The sequence below is a fragment of the Xenia sp. Carnegie-2017 genome, unplaced genomic scaffold (assembly GCF_021976095.1).
Source record: "Xenia sp. Carnegie-2017 unplaced genomic scaffold, XeniaSp_v1 HiC_scaffold_25, whole genome shotgun sequence".
In the NCBI taxonomy this organism is placed as follows: domain Eukaryota; kingdom Metazoa; phylum Cnidaria; class Anthozoa; order Malacalcyonacea; family Xeniidae; genus Xenia; species Xenia sp. Carnegie-2017.
This window is the reverse complement of record NW_025813488.1, coordinates 1,003,110-1,023,325: the sequence shown is the minus strand read 5'-3', so window position 1 is coordinate 1,023,325 and position 20,216 is coordinate 1,003,110. Positions and strand designations below refer to the sequence as shown.

The 20,216-nt window shown below is 34.4% G+C and overlaps 1 protein-coding gene and 1 long non-coding RNA gene across 2 annotated transcripts; one reads left to right on the top strand and one right to left on the bottom strand.

Moving 5' to 3' along the window:
- Positions 1-7,781: 7,781 nt before the first annotated feature.
- On the bottom strand, positions 7,782-9,851 carry LOC124452847 (cannabinoid receptor 1-like). The gene is made up of 2 exons (XM_047003476.1): positions 9,389-9,851; positions 7,782-8,838 (listed from the first exon to the last, which is right to left on the bottom strand). The coding sequence occupies exons 1-2, from the start codon at positions 9,569-9,571 to the stop codon at positions 7,945-7,947; spliced, it is 1,077 nt and encodes a 358-aa protein (XP_046859432.1). The 5' UTR covers positions 9,572-9,851; the 3' UTR covers positions 7,782-7,944.
- A 6,239-nt stretch (positions 9,852-16,090) lies between these two features.
- LOC124452848 lies at positions 16,091-20,027 on the top strand. The gene is made up of 2 exons (XR_006950896.1): positions 16,091-16,513; positions 18,270-20,027. It is a non-coding gene; the product is annotated as an uncharacterized LOC124452848 (long non-coding RNA).
- Positions 20,028-20,216: the final 189 nt, after the last annotated feature.

The window sequence follows — 20,216 nt, the reverse complement described above, 5'->3', positions numbered from 1 at the left end:
TTCTTACAAAATATTGAGGACAAACACGCTAAGACCGTTTCGCCCAATGTCAGGGCTCTTCAGCATGCTTAGGAAGCACATAGTGCAAAGCAATAATGTGATCCCGGACATGGACAGTCTTTGTTTTAGCAGCAACGGCGCATTAAGCAGCCAGTTGTGCTGTAAGACATTTCTGCAGCAACGGCGCATTAAGCACCCAGTTGTGCTGTAAGACATTTCTACAACAACGGCGCATTAAGCAGCCAGTTGCAAAGTCAGTAATATTTCTACAGTAATAAAGTAAATGGTTTGAACCGGGAGTATCGTTACATGTTTGTAAATGATGATCGTAATGGTTAATAAAGTCCTGAGAAGGACTGTTTTTGTTGTTGTTGACTGACGTTTCGACAACTCTAGCGGTAGTCATCTTCAGAGTTTAATGAGGAGTAAGCGTCAGGTTAGCCGTATTTGTTATCTATTCACAATACAAACAAACGATCAACTAAAAACATTACACTTCACACTAATTCACAATGACAATACACAATTGACACCCACACATTACAACTAAAAACATCACACCTAAATCACACATCACTACTAAAAATAAAATATTTCGCTTCACACTAATCCTTAATGACAATATACATTTCCTGTACACACAATACAATGACGTAAGAACCAGATAACAAATACGGCTAACCTGACGTTTACTCCTCATTTGACTCTGAAGATGACTACCGCTAAGGTTGTCTAAACGTCAGTCAACAACAACAAAAACAGTCCTTCTCAGGACTTTATAAACCTGGACGATCATCATTTACAAACATATTTCTACAGTAACGTAGCCATAACACATTAAGCAAATTTCAAACGCGTATTATCTTTAGCAAACCTATTGATAACTCTTTTTCCGTCAGGAATAATTTCCTAGGTGAATTCACATTAAAGCCAGGCCATTTAAACGTTCCTTTACCATAGTACTCATTTGGTAGGTTTTTAGATTCCTCAGTGCTGAAGTTGATCTCTCACATTCACATAAGGTGATTGCTAGTGTACCTAAAATGCAAAGAATAACTTTAATATTTTCAAATCCTGGAAATGTTACATGCCTCAGTGTTTTGACGATGTTTTCTGACAAAGGCCCATTGTGCATTTCCCAGTATAAACGCCATTGCCTTAATTCAGCATCTAAACTAAGGGGTTTTGGCAAGTCATCATGATAGAACTTTGCAACACTGTTAAACTGTTCTTTCCAATCAATTCCTTTGTCCGACAGAGTCATCATTTTGACGGGAACGATAGATAATTCTCGGTACACATTAACACTATCCAAGTTGAACCTAGTGCTCAAAGATGTTTGAAGATGGTCTAATAAAGGAATAGTGATGGTTAGTTATAATGTTCTTTGAATGATTAACTGGGGGGATTGGATCGCATAGTTTGTCTTCCAGCAATTCGCGTTTTTGTTTCTTGAACTTTGACCTCTTCAGCAAGTTTTAAAGCCTCTTCATAGCAAGTGTTATGATAAAAATTAATGCTCTTCCTCATGTTGGCTACATCATTCTTCAAAGTGGTTATCAAATAAAAACCATCCATAACATCAATAATTTTCCCTGCAACAATTGCGTGACTGGAAGAGTAGCATCAAGAACATTTCAATCATAATATACATGCATGTAAGAAGAAAAATTCATCCTCTTGTTTAAATTTTTCTGTTTCACATTATGTTGTTTTGTAAAACAAATAAAAGATATATTTTCTTTGCATTGGCTTATCCAATCTTAGGAGACGTTCGTGAGAACTTTCGAGTAGGAATAGAAACCCTCAACCTTTGAACTCGGGCAGGCGCTGATCTGCTTTTGAGTTCTTCTAAAGTCTCCTCACTTTAGATAAGCATGTGAGAAACGCAGTAAACAACTTATATTTCTTAAAAGCAAAGTAGTACACCTTTCTAGCTTACTGTTAAGATTTCGAGATGTACGAGAGAAATTGACATGTAAAACTTTCTAAACAGATCTTGTGCAGAACTAATAATTAGGCTGATGCACTATGGGAAAACTATAGTCTATAAAAAGAGACTTTTAAAATTTTTTTTGTCAGTTGAAACATTTTTATTAAATTGCACTTTTAAAGATTCTTTATTTTAAAATTCCACGACTGGTATGAGTGTTTTGCATGCACTTCATTAAAAAAGTCTCTCCTTTATAGAAAATTGCGCAGGACTTTCATATTTCTCAAAATATTTTTTTTTTCTGTGTTTTTTTCTCTACAGGTGCTACTGACGCCATCAACTTTTTGTAAGACTTAACTAAAAGCTAAATAATATGCAATCAAGATCCCTATGAAGTTTTGGAGAAGTAAAATTAACTAAGCAGAGAAATAATAACATTTCAAAAGGCAAAAAATCTGACAGAATGTTCGAAATCCTACCTTTGCACAGTAAACAAATTCCAACAGCGTCTTATAAGCGGATTATTGTCGATATATATCATACATTATGCGCAAAAAACTCAATGGTACAATGTCATATGTTTTAGTAGTTTTACTTTAGAGATCGCTTTGTGGTAATTTCACTCTATAAGAGTTGACGTCATTTATGAAAAGCGGACTTGTTCAACGACCTATTTATGGACTGAAAGCCCAATATGAAAGAAATTATTAGTTATTAAAAACCACCTGTTGCCATTACATAAACCTTCGAAATGACAAATATATTTAAAGCAAGAACAATAATACGATGTTGAATTTTATTGCACGTTTTATTGCACCTTAAAATTAGATGGACTAGATGAGGACTACATGTCGTTATATACCAGTTTTTATATGTTAAAGTACAACTATATTAAATAATACAACGTATGTTTTGTCCATGATTCACGTTTAGTAAATTTTAACATTTGTATTGTTTTATCTTCAAAATCTACAAACACACATAACTTTTTTTAAGAATTATACGCATGCCTTGCAAAAAATTAATCAAAGTAGCCAAAAAAATTATAGTGCACACGGCATCGGCTTGCTTCTACCTCGTATTAGTAACTTACACAGGTCCGCCTGACTCCGTCATTAGTAGTAAGCAAAGCTTTACCCAAATTCAAGTTAATTGTGATATATGTATGGCATCGAGCATATTTACAAAGCACTTGGTATGACAAAAAAATTATTACATTAAAATTCCTTTTCAGTTAGTTTACACCATTATGGCAGCTTTTATCAGTGGCGGATCTAGAGTATGTCAAATCCGTCGCGCGACATATGTTTGAAATTCAAAAATTACCTATTCATATTACTTAAAAATTCATTATTTATTCTTACTTTATTATCGCATTTACTTCGTGATAAAAATCCAGCTTTATTTATTATTGAAAACTAATGACTAATGCAACGAATATCTCCTTGGTAACCAGATCAGTTGAATTTTAATTGACCTGGAATAACCGACTGATAAGCGGGGTGGCTTGAATGGTTCGACTTATAAAGGAGTCTATGAACGCCAGAAACGCTATTTTATTGGTCAATGGCCAGATCAGTGGACAGTCTGGAATAATCTCGACCGATAATAGGGGTGGCCGGACCTATAAGGGAGTCCAATTGCTATCTTACAATTGGTTCATTTGAATTTTTGTCTTACTGTGATTGGTTTGACCGATTTCGACTGATAGCCAACTGAACTAACATAGTCAAGCTCACTGTCTGAATTGAATGTTTGATCGTTCATAGTAATTTTCTGAAGCATGATAGAAACTAAACTCCAATCAGATGGAATTTATGGAAATCTTTTACAAATTCATATGTTGACATGAATGCTGCTTTCCAAACTGGGAATTTTTTCAAGAGGGTGAAAAATTTATGGATGAAATGTAAATGCTTGGCAAAGACGATCTCGCGAGCGACATTTCAGTCATTGATGTTCAAAAGCAAGCCAACCTTGTTTTGAGTTTTATCAGCAGAAATTTACATCCAAAATCGTAAGTAAAGGACAACTGAAGTGTATACTTGAATGCAATATATCAAAGTCAATTTATGCGAGTGTGTGATGCAATTTATGTTAATATGGCGTATGGTAAGCAGATTGATGCTTCTAAAATTGTTGTTGCCGAAGGACTTTTAGCTATGATTTCTTTAATGCTTGGGGAATCGTGACCGTTATATGGCAGCGAAATCCTACATTCCTGCAAATATATTTCAATGGACAAAAAATCTGTAGCCATAAGGTGCCATACGATTATTTACTTTATCATAAACAAATGTTTGGGGCTTTTCAGTTTATGATCATTGATCATTCAATCATTAGACAGTTATACTACATATTGTTTAAGATTTGAGAAAACTAACATTGATTACATGAGAAGCTGTTTACTATAACCTTTGATTTTGAGTCTTATGATCCATGAAGCTTTTTATTTTGACAATTTGACTGGAATGGTATTAAACCTGAGTATTTCACATACCTTACTTGTATTAAAATTCGCGCAGTACTAGAATTCGCGCAGCGCTGAGTGCGCGAATTTTAGTACAACGCGAAATATAACCCGCGCGAAAAGCTTTGTAGTGTAATATGAGACATTTATTGTTGGTTATGAAAATCAGTTGTTTTATTAACGCATATACATATTGACATATGTTTTTAGTTGTCCTGGTAACATTAAAAATCAAAAATGTCTTCATTTTCATCCTGTACAATTTCAGTCGGGATATTCTCAGGTTCTACGTAGTATTCCGTCACGAATGCCTGCATTTTGCTGTATATCCTAAAGCTTGCATTGTTCTGCATGACTGTTAGGGTAATAGGAATCTCCAAGCCTCCTTGTGGTAATGGGGATCGACGAAATTTGATGTCACACACACATGCTTCTATATTGCCCCCATATTCAAAAAAGAACTTGCAAAATCGGGAAATCTCTCGAGGCAAATGTCCGACCAGTGACAATGGTTCAATCTTGCCTCTGATTTTGGTAAACAGACCAATAGCATATGGGTCGAATAGGTTTCCTGATTCTGGTTTTATTATTAACCGCTGGTTGATTCTTGGAGCCCAGATTTTTTTGTATTAATGAAAACCTTGTGATGCGCAAGCCAGATAAAACGATGTCCCCTCGGGGCTCAGTTTCACTGAATTAGAATCATCCGTTCCTGAATCTTGGGATTCCTGAAGCAAGCAATCAGATGCGTAATTTTCTTTCGCGTCGCACGCTTCACATAAAGCAACACTAGAACCACTTTTCCATCCAGGATAGTTTTCAGATGCAGGGATTAAACACTTGATTCCTCGGTTACAAACAAATGATTTGCATTTTAGACAAGTGTAATTTGTCAAATAATTGCACACGATGCAAATGCTTTCCATTTCTCCAACACAATAGTCAATGATGAGTCACGTTTCTTTAGGTTAATTATTAATAGTTCTTTTGAACAAACCAAAAAGAACGAGCACATTAAACTACTTGCGCGAATTTAAAGCTGCGCGAATAATTGTCAACAAAGTGCGCGAAATTAAATCGCGCGAATTTAAAGCTGAGGGAAAATGAGTACGACTCGAATTTTAATACAAGTAAGGTACATGAAATGTTGTCCCATGTCACATATTGTCCCCTTTTCTAACTGAACACCTCATGTAGAGATGTAAAGGTGTGTTAATCTACGGCTCATACCAGATTGTTTGCCATAAATTCCAAAGGGCTATTGATGTACGAATAGCATTTTCTATAAAGTAAAAATGTCTTCCAATGTATGCAGATAAACCTTGAAATTTGGCAAAACAACAAAGTAATTTTCATGATCACTAGGTAATTTTTCTAATGATCAGTATAATTTCTAAATTAAATTATTTCAGATTTACATTTAAACGAGCTTTGATTATATGAAAAGATATTTATCATAACCAGTAAGCATGACACATGAACCAATTTTAACATTCATGTAATTATATAATTAAAGACATGTTGGTTACATTCTGTTTGTATTTGCAAATACAATGCTACTAGTGATTGCTATATAGCACACCTTGCATATACTTACAGAAGATAATAGTCTAGTGAAATGCCTAAGAAGCATTCATGGCATTAAGCTGTCCTTAACTGCAATTTTTCACTTTGATAATTTTCTTAATCTTTGACAGAAAAAAATTTTGAGTTTTTTCTCAAAAAGTGAATTTGCTGGCTCTGATAAGGAGATGGGTAAAGGGTTACAATAAACTTGCATGGTTTGAAGTCTGAGCTTTTCTATATTTATGAACTGTCACTTGTAGTACCAAATTTCTAACTTAACTTATTACATAGAGGTTTGAATGGGGGTCTCTAGGGGGGTCTATGCCGGACAACTTGGTAGAAATTTTTAAAGACTATATCTGTTTTTGAATAGCATAATTGTAAAATAAATTTTACGCTCCTAGACATGCTAATGAGCCATATATTTGGCATGATAATGAGCCTAAATATTTGGCAAAACATTCAAGTATTGTTCACTTCATTTTTTTTTTGAAAAAAACGTAATCAAAATGTGTTGTTTTTACCGAAAAACGATGCCCACAAAATACATCTTGTATTGCTCTAAAACGCTGAAAATGGCATTTTAGAGGTTCTGAAATTCAAAATTTCTCAGGGGAGAATGCCTCAGACCCCCCCCGGCGCGGAGTGCCTCCGACGTTTTATGACTGATGTTTGAAAAATCCTAGATCCGCCCCTGGCTTTTATATTAGGTGAAAGCGCTCTATCATTAATTTAGATTGTTCCTGTTTGTTAAGTAGCTACATGTCATTTCCTTCAGTGTCTTCCTTTTTACAAAAATAGAGGCACTGAATAATGTTGAAGAAATTTGAATACTGTTGTGGGTAACATATGTATGTAAATTATACACTCCAAATAAATTATTCAGAAAGTTTTGACCTAATGACATATTTTGCATCTTTTAAGTGCATCCATGCATTTGAATAAAATACTATTATAATACCCTCACAGAAAATGTTTGAATATCTTCAGCAATCCAGAACCTTGCAGACTCATTCTTATAAATTATCCTAATAAATAGAGGTTCGGACAAAGTCAACCAGATGAATCATCCGTTTTAGCCCATTTCTTGTATAAACGAGTTTTCAACAAGCAAGGTACCTTTATGTATATAATCTTCATATGTGTTTTGAGATGCATTTGAAATACACACTAAAAGAATTGTAAATGCTTCACAAACCGGTATATTTTTTGTCGCCTCGTCGACTGTAAATGTATTTGTGCTGATAAAAGGTAAAGACGACTCTAAAGCAAATATTTGATTGATAGGCTGCAAGATTATTACAAAGATCACGAAAAGCGAGTAATCCATTTTAACTACACTTGTTTTGAATCCAACTACAACGCTTTATGCTACTTAAGAATGCCTGTTTAAAGTAACGACAACAATTCTTAAGACGTCACAGTTCTGAGATCGCAGGGGGTCTTATAATGACAGGACAGGCACTTTTCTTAACATTTAAGTAAACACAGCAAATTTAAAACCATTTAAAAATGGATGTGTGCGTGTGTGTGTGCGTGTGCGTGTGTGTGTGCGTTTGTGTGTTTTTTTTCTTTAGTTCAACAGATAAAATCTTCGGGGATGAATGTTAATGTAAAATCCTTCAATTCATGCAAGTACTTGTCAAGACAAGAGTGATTAAAAACAGAACTTTCAGTTGATTAAAAGGACAAATGCTATCCACATTGGAAGCATGTAGATAAAATTGAGTACTCATTGCAGCGAGAGGGATTTGTAACACAAACCAAAACAGTAATTCCTTGAAAGAAAATAAGTAAAATTTTCGCAGTTAATAAATTGTATATCACCGTCCAAAACATGACATCGTTCATTCTAATTTCTGTTGATTTATCAGTAGTATAGAAACAAAGATATCTTAAATTCATAAGGCACAAATGAATGTCGTAACTATTACAATAAAACTAGATAGCTAAGGAATCGAAATATTCAACTAGTTTACACTTTTGTTATCGTTGTTTTACTGCTAACCCTAACAAAAGGAGCATGATTGTAATTTTTGCAACGGATGAATAAAGATATCAAACTGTTTCGATAATCTTTTAGACGCAATGCATAAACTATTGGATTGACGACAAAATTAACTATGGCAATGGGCTCATAATAATATGAAAATGTTACCATTAAACCCGAAGTTCCGTCGTTAATTCTAGTTATGTACTCAATCTGTTTTGCTATAAAATATGGAAGGGCTGTAACAATGAGAATAAGATTGAGTATGATGACCGTTTTGGCGACTTCTCTCTGCTTCTTGTTTCTTGTATCGCTAGTTAGGGTTTCTCGCGGTGCAAGAATCTCTCTTATTATAAATATCTTCATGAAGACCTGAATAACTGTAGCCAACTCCAAAACAGACACGGTTGCCACAAAAAAATACATTCTCGTATTTTTAGAAATGTCGTCGATTTCAGGTAAGGCTAGTCCCAACGATACAACCCATCCGATCCCAATTATGAATACAACTCTTCTTGTCATGAAAAATCGGCTTTTTACGGGATATTTAACTATCATGTAAGACTGGACTGTGAGAAGTGTAAGAAAAAAGAATGAGCCGATCAAACCAAATTGCCATAAGACATTTGTGTAAATTTGCCACTTTTCGGAGATTTCGATCTCCCACCATTTTGCGACAATTGAAGATGCAACCTTTGCTGAAGAAGCCATTGCGTCAGATATAGAAAGATTTATGATAGTCATCCATGCTCCACGGTGAAGGATCTTCAATGGATCACAAAGGATCACCAATATTAGCAGAGTGTTAAAAAGTATTCCTAATGATCCTATAGGTATGGTTGCCATATAAACCGATCCGTACGTCTTGTCTTGTTCTGTCTAATTTAGAAAGAGAAACCAAGTCTTGACTGGCTTTTTTAAAAAATGTTGAGTATACATTAAATAAATTTGATAAAATATCACTATTTTACCATACAATCATTGCTTTTTAGATCGGCTTTTATCATGAAATCAATCCATTATAAATAGGATAAACGTCAGCTTATCACATCAAGTGTACTTAACGCGCAAGTAAGTTAATATGTCCGGGCCCAACATTGAAATCATAATATTATACTAACATTCTGTTTCTTATCTACATAAACTCCCATTTTATGTATTTAATTTCTCAAAAAGTGTTTTAAATTAAAGTTGCAAAATCATAAATGTAAGGTGCGCTCCAACAGTTATTTGAATTGATGATAAGTTGCAAGCATCATATTGGACGAAGGTTTTCAATATTTCATTCCCAAGTGTGAAGGATACATAACCATAGTGTAAATGCACGTATTTTATGTAAACTGCAGCGAATACAATATATCAAATTAACATAAGCCTAAGCAAGTGAGCTGTTTATTTGAGCACTTTTTCTTTTCATTACTGAACATACCTTTTTAAAATCATTATACATTTGAAGGACCTGTTCTCTTAAGTCTTCACAGTGATCTGGTAATTTTTCCAACGCTGTCGAGCAACTACAGTTATATCGTTCGTAAATTTCATCAAACCTCGCGTCACAGTTTTCACTTGGTTGAGGAAGATATGCCAATATAAATAACACAATGAAACGCATAGCAAATATTGTTAAAGACAATTAATCGTACTCTTCTCTGGTTGACGTTCTTCCAATGACAACTTTTAAAGTTATATAAGTCTTTCGTATGAGCTCCGAACGTGAGTTCAATGTACTAGAACGCTATTAAATTTTGTGATTATTTTATTCACTAGCGAAGAAGTTATTAACAACAGTCGTGAGAGTTCTATGTGTTAGAATTTATTTACAGGCTTTTTATATATTTGGTTAAAGAAGGTGCAGTTATTACACAGCGGATAATGTACTTGAAATTTGAGGAGATTTACATAATTATTTACGTAAGTTTAAGTAGCGCGTTTGAGTAAGTGTAGGATTGGCTATTTCCTCTATTGCTAATACATGAATCTAGATGAGTAATGTACGCATGTTATGTACGTCACTACAAACTCACTGTCATCTGAAAAAAAGATGTAAACATTAGTAATTGATAGTCGTAGCGGGTGGATGATAAATTGCAATAACAGCTTTTACCGTGAGAAACACGTGATCTAATTGTAGATAGAGCAATTGATAAATTTGTGTTTTTAAGTGTACTTAAAATTTTTATGAAAACGAGATGCCTATCATGCCTACACGAAGCATATGGACACCTAAAACGCATAACTTATTGTTTGTTAAAAATAAGTTTTTGATTAATAGCCATGCTTTTGGGAGCCACTGAGTATTTTAGTAAAACATATAGCAGCGGCAACTCCAATTAATGTTAGCATTTTGATTCAACGTTTTAAATCTGACAAAAGAAGGCGAGAATTTTTAAATATGCGTTCTCCATGTTATTTCATTCTAGTTTTCCATGCACTTCACAAAATGCTTTTCTTGTGTAAGCTGTTGACTTGAATCGACTAGATATGATTTGCGTATGAAAAAACGGCTGTTCAAAACAGTCGATGATCAATATGCTAGTCATGGTAGCTAGGTCTTGCAATCCTAATTCTCGACTTTTCATTGCAGTAGCAAAGCCAGCCCGATCTTTTACTCTTAGAACGCAAATTTTTCATCGAGATTACTCTTCATTTTATTTAGAAAATTAATTCAGTTGATTCTCTTTCCAGTAAGTGAACACAAAAATGCTTTCAGTGATGCACCTTGTTAAATCTTTACGAAGGAATAAAAGCTAATCGAATTAACGATGAAATGACTGTTGACGTTTAATGTTGAGAGACTTACAGCCTCGCACTCAACGTTTTGTCATCATGTGCAACAACATAACTAGCATAATATAAATCCTAACACGGTTTATTTTATATGCACATGAAAAACATGTGACTTGGACGAAATTTGAACTCGCACCTTCGGGATGTTAGTCCGCTGCTCTACGTGTTGAGGTACCAAGCCCACAGGGATTGGAGACGAGTCAAATCTCTTAAAACTACGTATGGACGAGAAGTTCTCGCCATGATAGCAGTTACTGGATGGCACCGTGTTTCGACTTTACTCCAAAGCCATCATCAGAGAGATTATACATAATATAAATCCTTATAGTATCCTTATATATATATATATATAAGGATACTGGAGGGCACATTGTTATACACTTTGTATATTACGCTCACTGCGCTTGCGCAGTTTGAGCGCTCTCGAATTGCGTAGAGAGTCTCATAAAGAGACGTTCACCGTATTCGCTTTATGCATTGCTCACCTATATAGGTTTGAGCGCTCTGGTGACTCTACAATACAATCCATACAATGTGTAACCGTACGTCCTGTGTCCCAAGTGCAGAAGTCACCATTTTACTATGGTGATAGCCGGGAGGGCACATTGTTAGACACTTTGTATACACTTTGTATATATATATATATATATATATATATATATATATGGACTCCGTCGATTTCGACGTATGAGGGTTCCACACAAAGTGGAACATCCTGGTTACTGAAATTATAGTGAAGGCAGCAGACCAGACTACAATCACTCGTACCTTTCACGCAACTACAACGCTGATATCAGCGTGACACAGTGTGACAAGGCTGCAACATTGCAGATGCAGATACAGTCCATCCGAGGACATAGTTTCCTCTACCAAATTTCCCTCACATGGCTTTGGTCAACCCGGGCTAGGTTTACAGACACATTGCCAGATGTGCCACGAGCCGGGATTGAACCAGCGCCGTCTGGCTTACAGCTCACGCAATTAACCATTCAGCCACCCGCCCCGTCCTTATAGTTAACCTATATTATGCAAAGCTCAAACGCATGTAACGTTGCGGAGGCAAGCGATTCTTCAATATTGCATAAAGTTATACAACAAGTATGGGTCTGTCACGTGGGCTAGAGGAAAATTTTGAATGACATGCTTATTTTAAATCAACACACCACATGTTATATGGAGGTACCTACATTTAGGCACTTGATCTGTACACATTTTCTCAGCATGGCTCTCCATTACTGTTATGTCTTGTGCTTCTTTATTCAGATAGCCAACTCTAACGATACTTTTATGTGTTTTCTGTATAAAAATATTGATAAAATCACAACCAAATGCATTTAAGTCCGATATGATCACATTTTTCGCCTCTACAATCAGTGACGAAGCTAGCCCGATGTTTTACTCATATGATGCAAATTTTTCAGCAATATTGCCATTCTTGTCTTTACTAAATTAATTTCATTCATTGTTTTTCCAGAAAATTAAAACAAAAGTATTTACATTGTAACAGTAACCCACGGCTAGCTTCGCTGCTGTTTACAACAAAGTCTTGTAACTAGATGCTCGTTGATTTAAGTTGCTGTTGTTTCGCTGTTGTTAACTGGCTGACATCTTAAAACAGTGAAACTATTTTTGCAGACGGGTACCAAAAGTAAATCACATTTAGTGAGTTCCTTTTTTTTCTGAAATAGCCACTAATTTTGACCATATCAGTTTTTTTTGGAAGTCTGCCATTGAAAGGCAGGACATGCATATATTAATTTGTGTCCCCTCAATTATATAATGTTTGATACGACATTGTCATTTGGGAGCTTATTTGGTGAATTGATAAATATATTCATGCAAAATATTCATGTTGCATCAAGAGGTGATCTGTATGGTTGAAAAACTATCTTCTATCTTGTAAAATACTTCTATGCTACATTAATTAATGACATCCAAGTACTTCATAAGACATAGCGAAACAACTTGTAATGGGTATATAAGTATTGGCTGTTTTCAAAATCTGTAAGGCGAAAAGAATTAAAATATTGTTGTTGCTAATGATTAAGATTTTTTCATGCTTTAATTTCTCTCTTACATGTCTCTCTTACATGTCATGTGGATGATTTACTAACATTTTAAGCACATGCCAGTATACTCAACGAAAATTTGCACACAACTGTGTTCGGCTAAATAAGCACATCTATTATCTCATACCAAACACTTAAATGTATGCTTATATGAAAGTTCTCATTCATTTGCAATCTAGAATTTGTCAAAATGCAAACTCCCTAAAACAGCTATACCAATTTTATTATCGTCCTAACGAGAAAACCGTGGAAAGCAGATACAACTAGTTTTCATGGTTATAGTTTGGACGTTCTAAAAACTTAGGCTGTGCATACACTATACTGAATTCACTCATCACGACATTTCCATTTGTTTTAAAGGGGTAACTATTCTGAGTAAGATCTAATTAAGTTAATAGATTTAGAGTATTTGACTATGCTTCTGACGTTAAACAATTTCATTGCCTTTTAATAAAAAGAAAAATTACCCTGCTACGATGGTTATCCGTTATAGTTTAAAGGGGGCGTCAAATAAACCCTTCTCAAGCGTTATCCCTATGATTTTGTGTGATGATGGTTTTGAAATAAAACCAAAATATTACACTTTCAATATATAACGCCAACATTGTTGAAATTATAATATTCGACGGCTATGAACGAAACGCGTTGTTAGTATTAAGCCCTTATTTTGCTGAGCACGACGTCTTTACGGAGAAATATTGGACTGAGGTGTTTTTGTACAGAACGAGCCAGTAGCGAAAGGTTTGTACAAAAAGACAGAGATCCGATCTTACTCATGCAGTAAAGACAAGAGAGATTATTAAATGGTTAATTATATGGCGTTATTTGACCTGACACAAAGCTTGCTTTCTTTCTTGCCTTTGCTGTTTTGTACGGGTTGACTTTCTCTTTTCTAGTTTTTGTCAATAAAAAAGAGATCGTTTCAACATGTATCGTCTGGATAGTTCGATGGTTTTCCAATTGTTTCACCTTTGACTCAAATTCGCAAATGGTAATGTGTTTCGTTTTCTTTGCGTTTTGCTGTTTGCTTTACGAAGTGTGTTTACATTTGACTGTAAAATTACACGTTTTGGACCTTGTTCCATTACGGAAAAAAATAGACTGTCAAAAATATTTCTGAGCCACAACAGCACGCCATTTTGCCGGAAGTAACGCTTGCCATATAATAAAACGAGTTATTATTAGTTCGGAGAGCATAAAATTTTCATACAATATAATTTATAAGACATGGTTAGATTATACGTATAAGTCAGAGTTTTAAAATAGGCAACGTTGTTCGAGCTAATAATATCTTGTGAGTGTCAAGTTAACAACATATCTAGTTGTGCCAAAATAGTTATTGAATGGTTTAGTTGACAGACGTTTGATAAGTATAGAACAATAGGGTAAACATATTTATATAACAAACACAAATAGAATAAAGAATAAGAACAGGAATAAAGAGCTCTCAAGAATTAAGTATCAATTTCCTTTTCTACGAAAAAAAAAACTTTTTTAAAAACTGTGAATCAACTTCACTTTACCGACAACATTTAACTTGCAACCTGCAACATTATAGGTACACTTTCTCAGGAGAAAAACCATGTCTGGATAATGTCTTTGGCGGAGAGTTCGGCTATATGCTAACTATTATCATGCAAGACAAATCTTACGAATCATTTTTTGAGTGATGTTTAAAACATTATAGTTTTACTTTCCCACATTTTGGTACATGAAACAATTTAAACACAAGCATAAAATGTTAATGCACAACGTCTTCATACTATTTTTGCTAAACAACACCACTTGAAAAGAAATAAAATTTCAATAAGATCCGTGTTTTATCCCTTCACCCGTGTTTTATCCCATCATCCATGTTTTATCGCCTCACCCGTATTTGTGCCATCCGTATCTGTGTTTCATCCCACACCAAATAAAAGATTATCATTTGTCAGTTTCCTTTTTGTTTAAAAGTCTCTGATCTTTAAAACGATATAGCAAATAATGTATTGCTATCGTTACCTGCAGCATAAATATATTATAAACGTATTTTGGCAACATCATAGCGCCTCAAGTGCAAATATATAATGAATGTTGCTTACATCATACGAAAAACGTTAGATAATTACGTCAACAAGAGTTGTTTCATTAAATTAATTAAGCTGAGACATCACATCAACCTCAGTAGACCTGTCAACGTGAATCATACAGCTGCTTTACACTTTTGTGACCATTGTTTTATTGCTCTGATTAATCAGAGGAACGTGATTTTTGTTTTTTTTTATAATGGAAGAATAAGTAGAGTAAACTTTTGCGATAATCTTGTAGACGAAAAGAATAAACTATTGGATTGGCCACAAAATTGGCAATGGCAATGGGCTCGTAGTAATATGGAAAATTAATGGTCAAATTATATGATCCGTCCTTAATTCTTCTTATGTACTCAATCTGTTTGGCAATAAAATATGGAAGTGCTGTAACAATGAGAATGAAAATAAGTATTATGACGGTTTTGGCCACTTCTCTTTGATACTTGCGTTGGATACCGCTTCTTAATGCTTCACTGGGTGAGAGAATTTCTCGTATTATTAATATCTTCACTATGATCTGAACTAATGTAGCCATTTCCAAAACGGAGACACTAGCCACGAAAAAATACTTTCTCGTATCCTTAGAAATGTCGTCGATTTCTGGCAGTGCGAGTCCTCACGATACAACCCACAAAATTCCAATCATGAACACAACTCTTCCACTTGACATGGCAAGGCGACTTTTTACGGGATATTTGACGATCATGAAAGTCTGGAGATTGAGGAGCGTAAGAGACAAGAATGAGCCATTTACACCAAACTGTCAGAAGAACTCTGTATAAATTCTTGATTTTTCAGTTAGGTAAAAGTCCCACCATTTTACAATAACTGAAGATGCGACCCTTGCTGAACAAGCCATCGTGTCAGATATGGAAGGACTTAGGATTGTCATCCATGCTCCACGATGAATAATCTTCAAGGGATCACAAAGGGTCACCAATATTAGAAGTGCGTTAAAAAGGATTCCTGCTTATCCTACAGGTATGGTGGCCACGTAAACCCATCCGTAATCATTTTCTCGTTTATCCTGATCGTGAGAAAATCAACAAAATTTTATCATGTGTAATTGCACCTAAACCTTGATGCATTATTTGTTTTATATATTATGTGATGCACACAATAACAAATTGTATATTTTAGTCCTCCAAAACTTATGCCTAGTAAACACGATACCGTTGACTGTTGGTGCAACAGTCCCGAGTCTCTTTGGTCGAGTGAACCACCTAAACGTCACGAATTTCATTGTTTTTTAGCCTACGTCACGGTGGGAAATCGCTGCTGACTGTTGCACTTAAGCCCACGAGCACCAAAATTTCATTCTGACTGGTGCACTTGAGCCAGCGTTATAAATCTTCAAACCTTCAAAATTATAATTACATGACTATGGCATTTGGCTTATTTATATCTTGAAGTCATCATGGCTGAAAGTAGGCATATATACGATTTTGGCTCATTGATTCAAGACAGTAAAACCAGCGAGATTTCTTCTGTAAGAAAAGATTATGAAGCAAAAGTCTCTGCTGCCATTCCGACTAAAACAGACCTGTTTCGAAAAGGAAAGCTGGCGAGAGATCTTAACGCAGAGTTGATTATCCCTAACCATATGGGAGATAATTGGCGGGCTTTAAAGTAAGTCGCTTGAAGTGCTTACTGCTTACTATGCTTGACATTGTAATGCATAGCTATAGGTCTATACTTGTATTTATTTAATGCTTATGGCTTTACTCTCTTTGATGTCAGGAATATGATGGGAAGGGGCACATGGGGTGTTTATTCCCTGTTGAATTTATTTAAATTTCAAAGCATCCTGACCTGCAAGGGTTGTCAAAAATTAATTGAGTTTTAATTAATTGCAATTATTTGTAACCAATTAATTGATTGGACAAAGCATCAATTAAAATTAATTGTTTGGGCAAAACTCCCAATTTCAATTAATTGATTGGGCAGACCAATTTAATTGCAATCAATTATTGACAACCCCTGCTGACCTGCATTAACCTATTTAATCGAAATTTACTGTATTCTATTTTACAATGTCAGTTTTCAAACTCCATGTCCAATATTGTTGGCTCAATGAAATTTAGCCAGTAGTATAATGCAATGCTTTGGATTAATGCCATAACTAGTGTGCACATAATTATGCATGTTGTTGTGCCAAGTTTATAAAGTGTCATGTAACATAAGATCACAAAACATTTTATTCACAACTATATGTTTGAATTTGGGTAATCCTGCATATTTATACTAGAGATTTCTTCGGATTAAAGTCACTGGTAGAAGCCTCTACATACTTCCTGGAGAAATCTCCACTCTAATTCTGCTCACATGGATATTGTGATTTCAATGTTACTTAATATACATGAAAAAATAAGAGCTAATTATTTAATATTACATTACTTCAGGATATTTCATAGATATTTAAATATTCCATGTAATATGTTGTAATATGTGCTCAATGTGACAGACAGAGAGGGCACATTTTTCATACATTTTGCTTGTTTATAAATACTAACTTTCTGAGCTATTCAATGTGTTGAATGTAAGAGCTATGCTGGACCAACCATGTTATTCATTAGAGTTTTTCATTTTCAAATTGCAAGCCTAATATTGTCAATTCCCTGAAATTTAGCAAAGCAAACTGTAATTACATATTATTTCAGCCACAACAATTCCTTATTATTTCTTCCACACCTAGCTTGATAATGACTTTCATATGAAGTTGAAATATTGCTTTGAATCTTCTCTGTTGCTGTTATAACTGGAATCTTGAGTTTACAAGATGATGTTTTTTTGAGTGTATGCTCTCATTTACAATCATGCACAGTGTGCCAAATTTCTAAATTTACCATAAAACATTATGATCACAAAAGGGTGGGTACACAGCAAAGCATTTCATTTACATAGATTTGATGTTACTGTATTGTCTTTACATGATTATTATTATCTCAAAATTACCCACTATACATAAAGATACTAGAGCAACAGTTCTATATTGTAATTCTTTAACATATTTCATTGTATATTACATCACCATATTTTATTTTTGCATATGTGCATATGTGTATCCTGATCCTTATGTATAGAAGTCCTCACCATTGCTATTTGATTAAAGCTAGGAGGGCACATAGTATTAGCTATTAGGTACGTACTTATACTCCCCTTGAAAGCTGGTGTCATGAATTTGGTTGGGAAAGTATAGCACTGGCATTACCATGCTTAGATTCAATTATCTAAAAAAATATTTATGGATTGTTAAAGGCAACCCAAAAAATTACACTTTAAGGCTTGACGAATGTTCCCCTAAAAGGCTTTTCTTTATCAACATAGAGTCAATAGTGATTTTATTCAATAGACTTTCTAATTTTTATTGCTTGTGTAAAACTAGAGGTGATGGTAACTGCGTGAACATTTCTTTGCTATATCTACGTATCTTTTTCTGCTGTTGGAGGAGTGATATTATCAATGAAAGAAGAAGAATAACATTTATTATTACTTGTTGCCTGCCTTTAGTACGATGATTACATCTTGAACATTTCTTTGCTATATCTACGTATCTTTTTCTGCTGCTGTTGGATGAGTTGTATCAAGTGTGATTAATGGTCAAAAACTTGTGCTTTTTGTGAGATATAAAAGGTTTCTTTGCGTTTCACGACAAAAAATATGCCAAGCTTCTACCTTTTCAAAATCACTCGTGGATTGGAATGATACCTTCCTGATTGTAAGTTTTGGCGAAGGTGTGAAACTTGATAAATCTGATAGTAGTAATGAAAATGTTTAAAGGTTAGTGGAATTTTAGATTTTATATCATTGAAATTTGCGAAAAGTTTACAAACTAAGTAAAGCCAAGTTTTTTTTAAATTCTGTTGTCAAAACGTAGGAAATCGCATTTCCGACGGTCTAAAATATAAAATTTTCCGGGGGGGATCCTCCCAGACCCTCCTACAGAGCTAGCGCCTTTGGCGCTCACAGTGGTGCATCAGTCACGAAAATTGCTGGATCCGCCCCTGCTACTGACGCCATCAAGTTTTTGTAAGACTTAACTAAAAGCTAAATAATATGCAATCAAGATCCCTATGAAGTTTTGGAGAAGTAAAATTAACTAAGCAGAGAAATAATAACACTTCAAAAGGCAAAAAAATCTGACAGAATGTTCGAAATCCTACCTTTGCACAGTAAACAAATTCCAACAGCGTCTTATAAGCGGATTATTGTCGATATATATCATACATTATGCGCAAAAAACTCAATGGTACAATGTCATATGTTTTAGTAGTTTTACTTTAGAGATCGCTTTGTGGTAATTTTACTCTATAAGAGTTGACGTCATTTATGAAAAGCGGACTTGTTCAAGGACCTATTTATGGACTGAAAGCCCAATATGAAAGAAATTATTAGTTATTAAAAACCACCTGTTGCCATTACATAAACCTTCGAAATGACAAATATATTTAAAGCAAGAACAATAATACGATGTTGAATTTTATTGCACGTTTTATTGCACCTTAAAATTAGATGGACGAGATGAGGACCACATGTCGTTATATACCAGTTTTTATATGTTAAAGTACAACTATATTAAATAATACAACGTATGTTTTGTCCATGATTCACGTTTAGTAAATTTTAACATTTGTATTGTTTTATCTTCAAAATCTACAAACACACATAACTTTTTTTAAGAATTATACGCATGCCTTGCAAAAAATTAATCAAAGTAGCCAAAAAAATTATAGTGCACACGGCATCGGCTTGCTTCTACCTCGTATTAGTAACTTACACAGGTCCGCCTGACTCCGTCATTAGTAGTAAGCAAAACTTTACCCAAATTCAAGTTAATTGTGATATATGTATGGCATCGAGCATATTTACAAAGCACTTGGTATGACAAAAAAATTATTACATTAAAATTCCTTTTCAGTTAGTTTACACCATTATGGCAGCTTTTATATTAGGTGAAAGCGCTCTATCATTAATTTAGATTGTTCCTGTTTGTTAAGTAGCTACATGTCATTTCCTTCAGTGTCTTCCTTTTTACAAAAATAGAGGCACTGAATAATGTTGAAGAAATTTGAATACTGTTGTGGGTAACATATGTATGTAAATTATACACTCCAAATAAATTATTCAGAAAGTTTTGACCTAATGACATATTTTGTATCTTTTAAGTGCATCCATGCATTTGAATAAAATACTATTATAATACCCTCACAGAAAATGTTTGAATATCTTCAGCAATCCAGAACCTTGCAGACTCATTCTTATAAATTATCCTAATAAATAGAGGTTCGGACAAAGTCAACCAGATGAATCATCCGTTTTAGCCCATTTCTTG

Bases quoted from the DNA above. Each gene is read 5' to 3' on its own strand.
- LOC124452847 (XM_047003476.1), bottom strand. From the start codon at position 9,571: ATGCGTTTCATTGTGTTATTTATATTGGCATATCTTCCTCAACCAAGT. The intron at 8,839-9,388 runs GTATGTTCAGTA...TTTCTAAATTAG, and splicing joins TGTATAATGATTTTAAAAAG to ACAGAACAAGACAAGACGTA.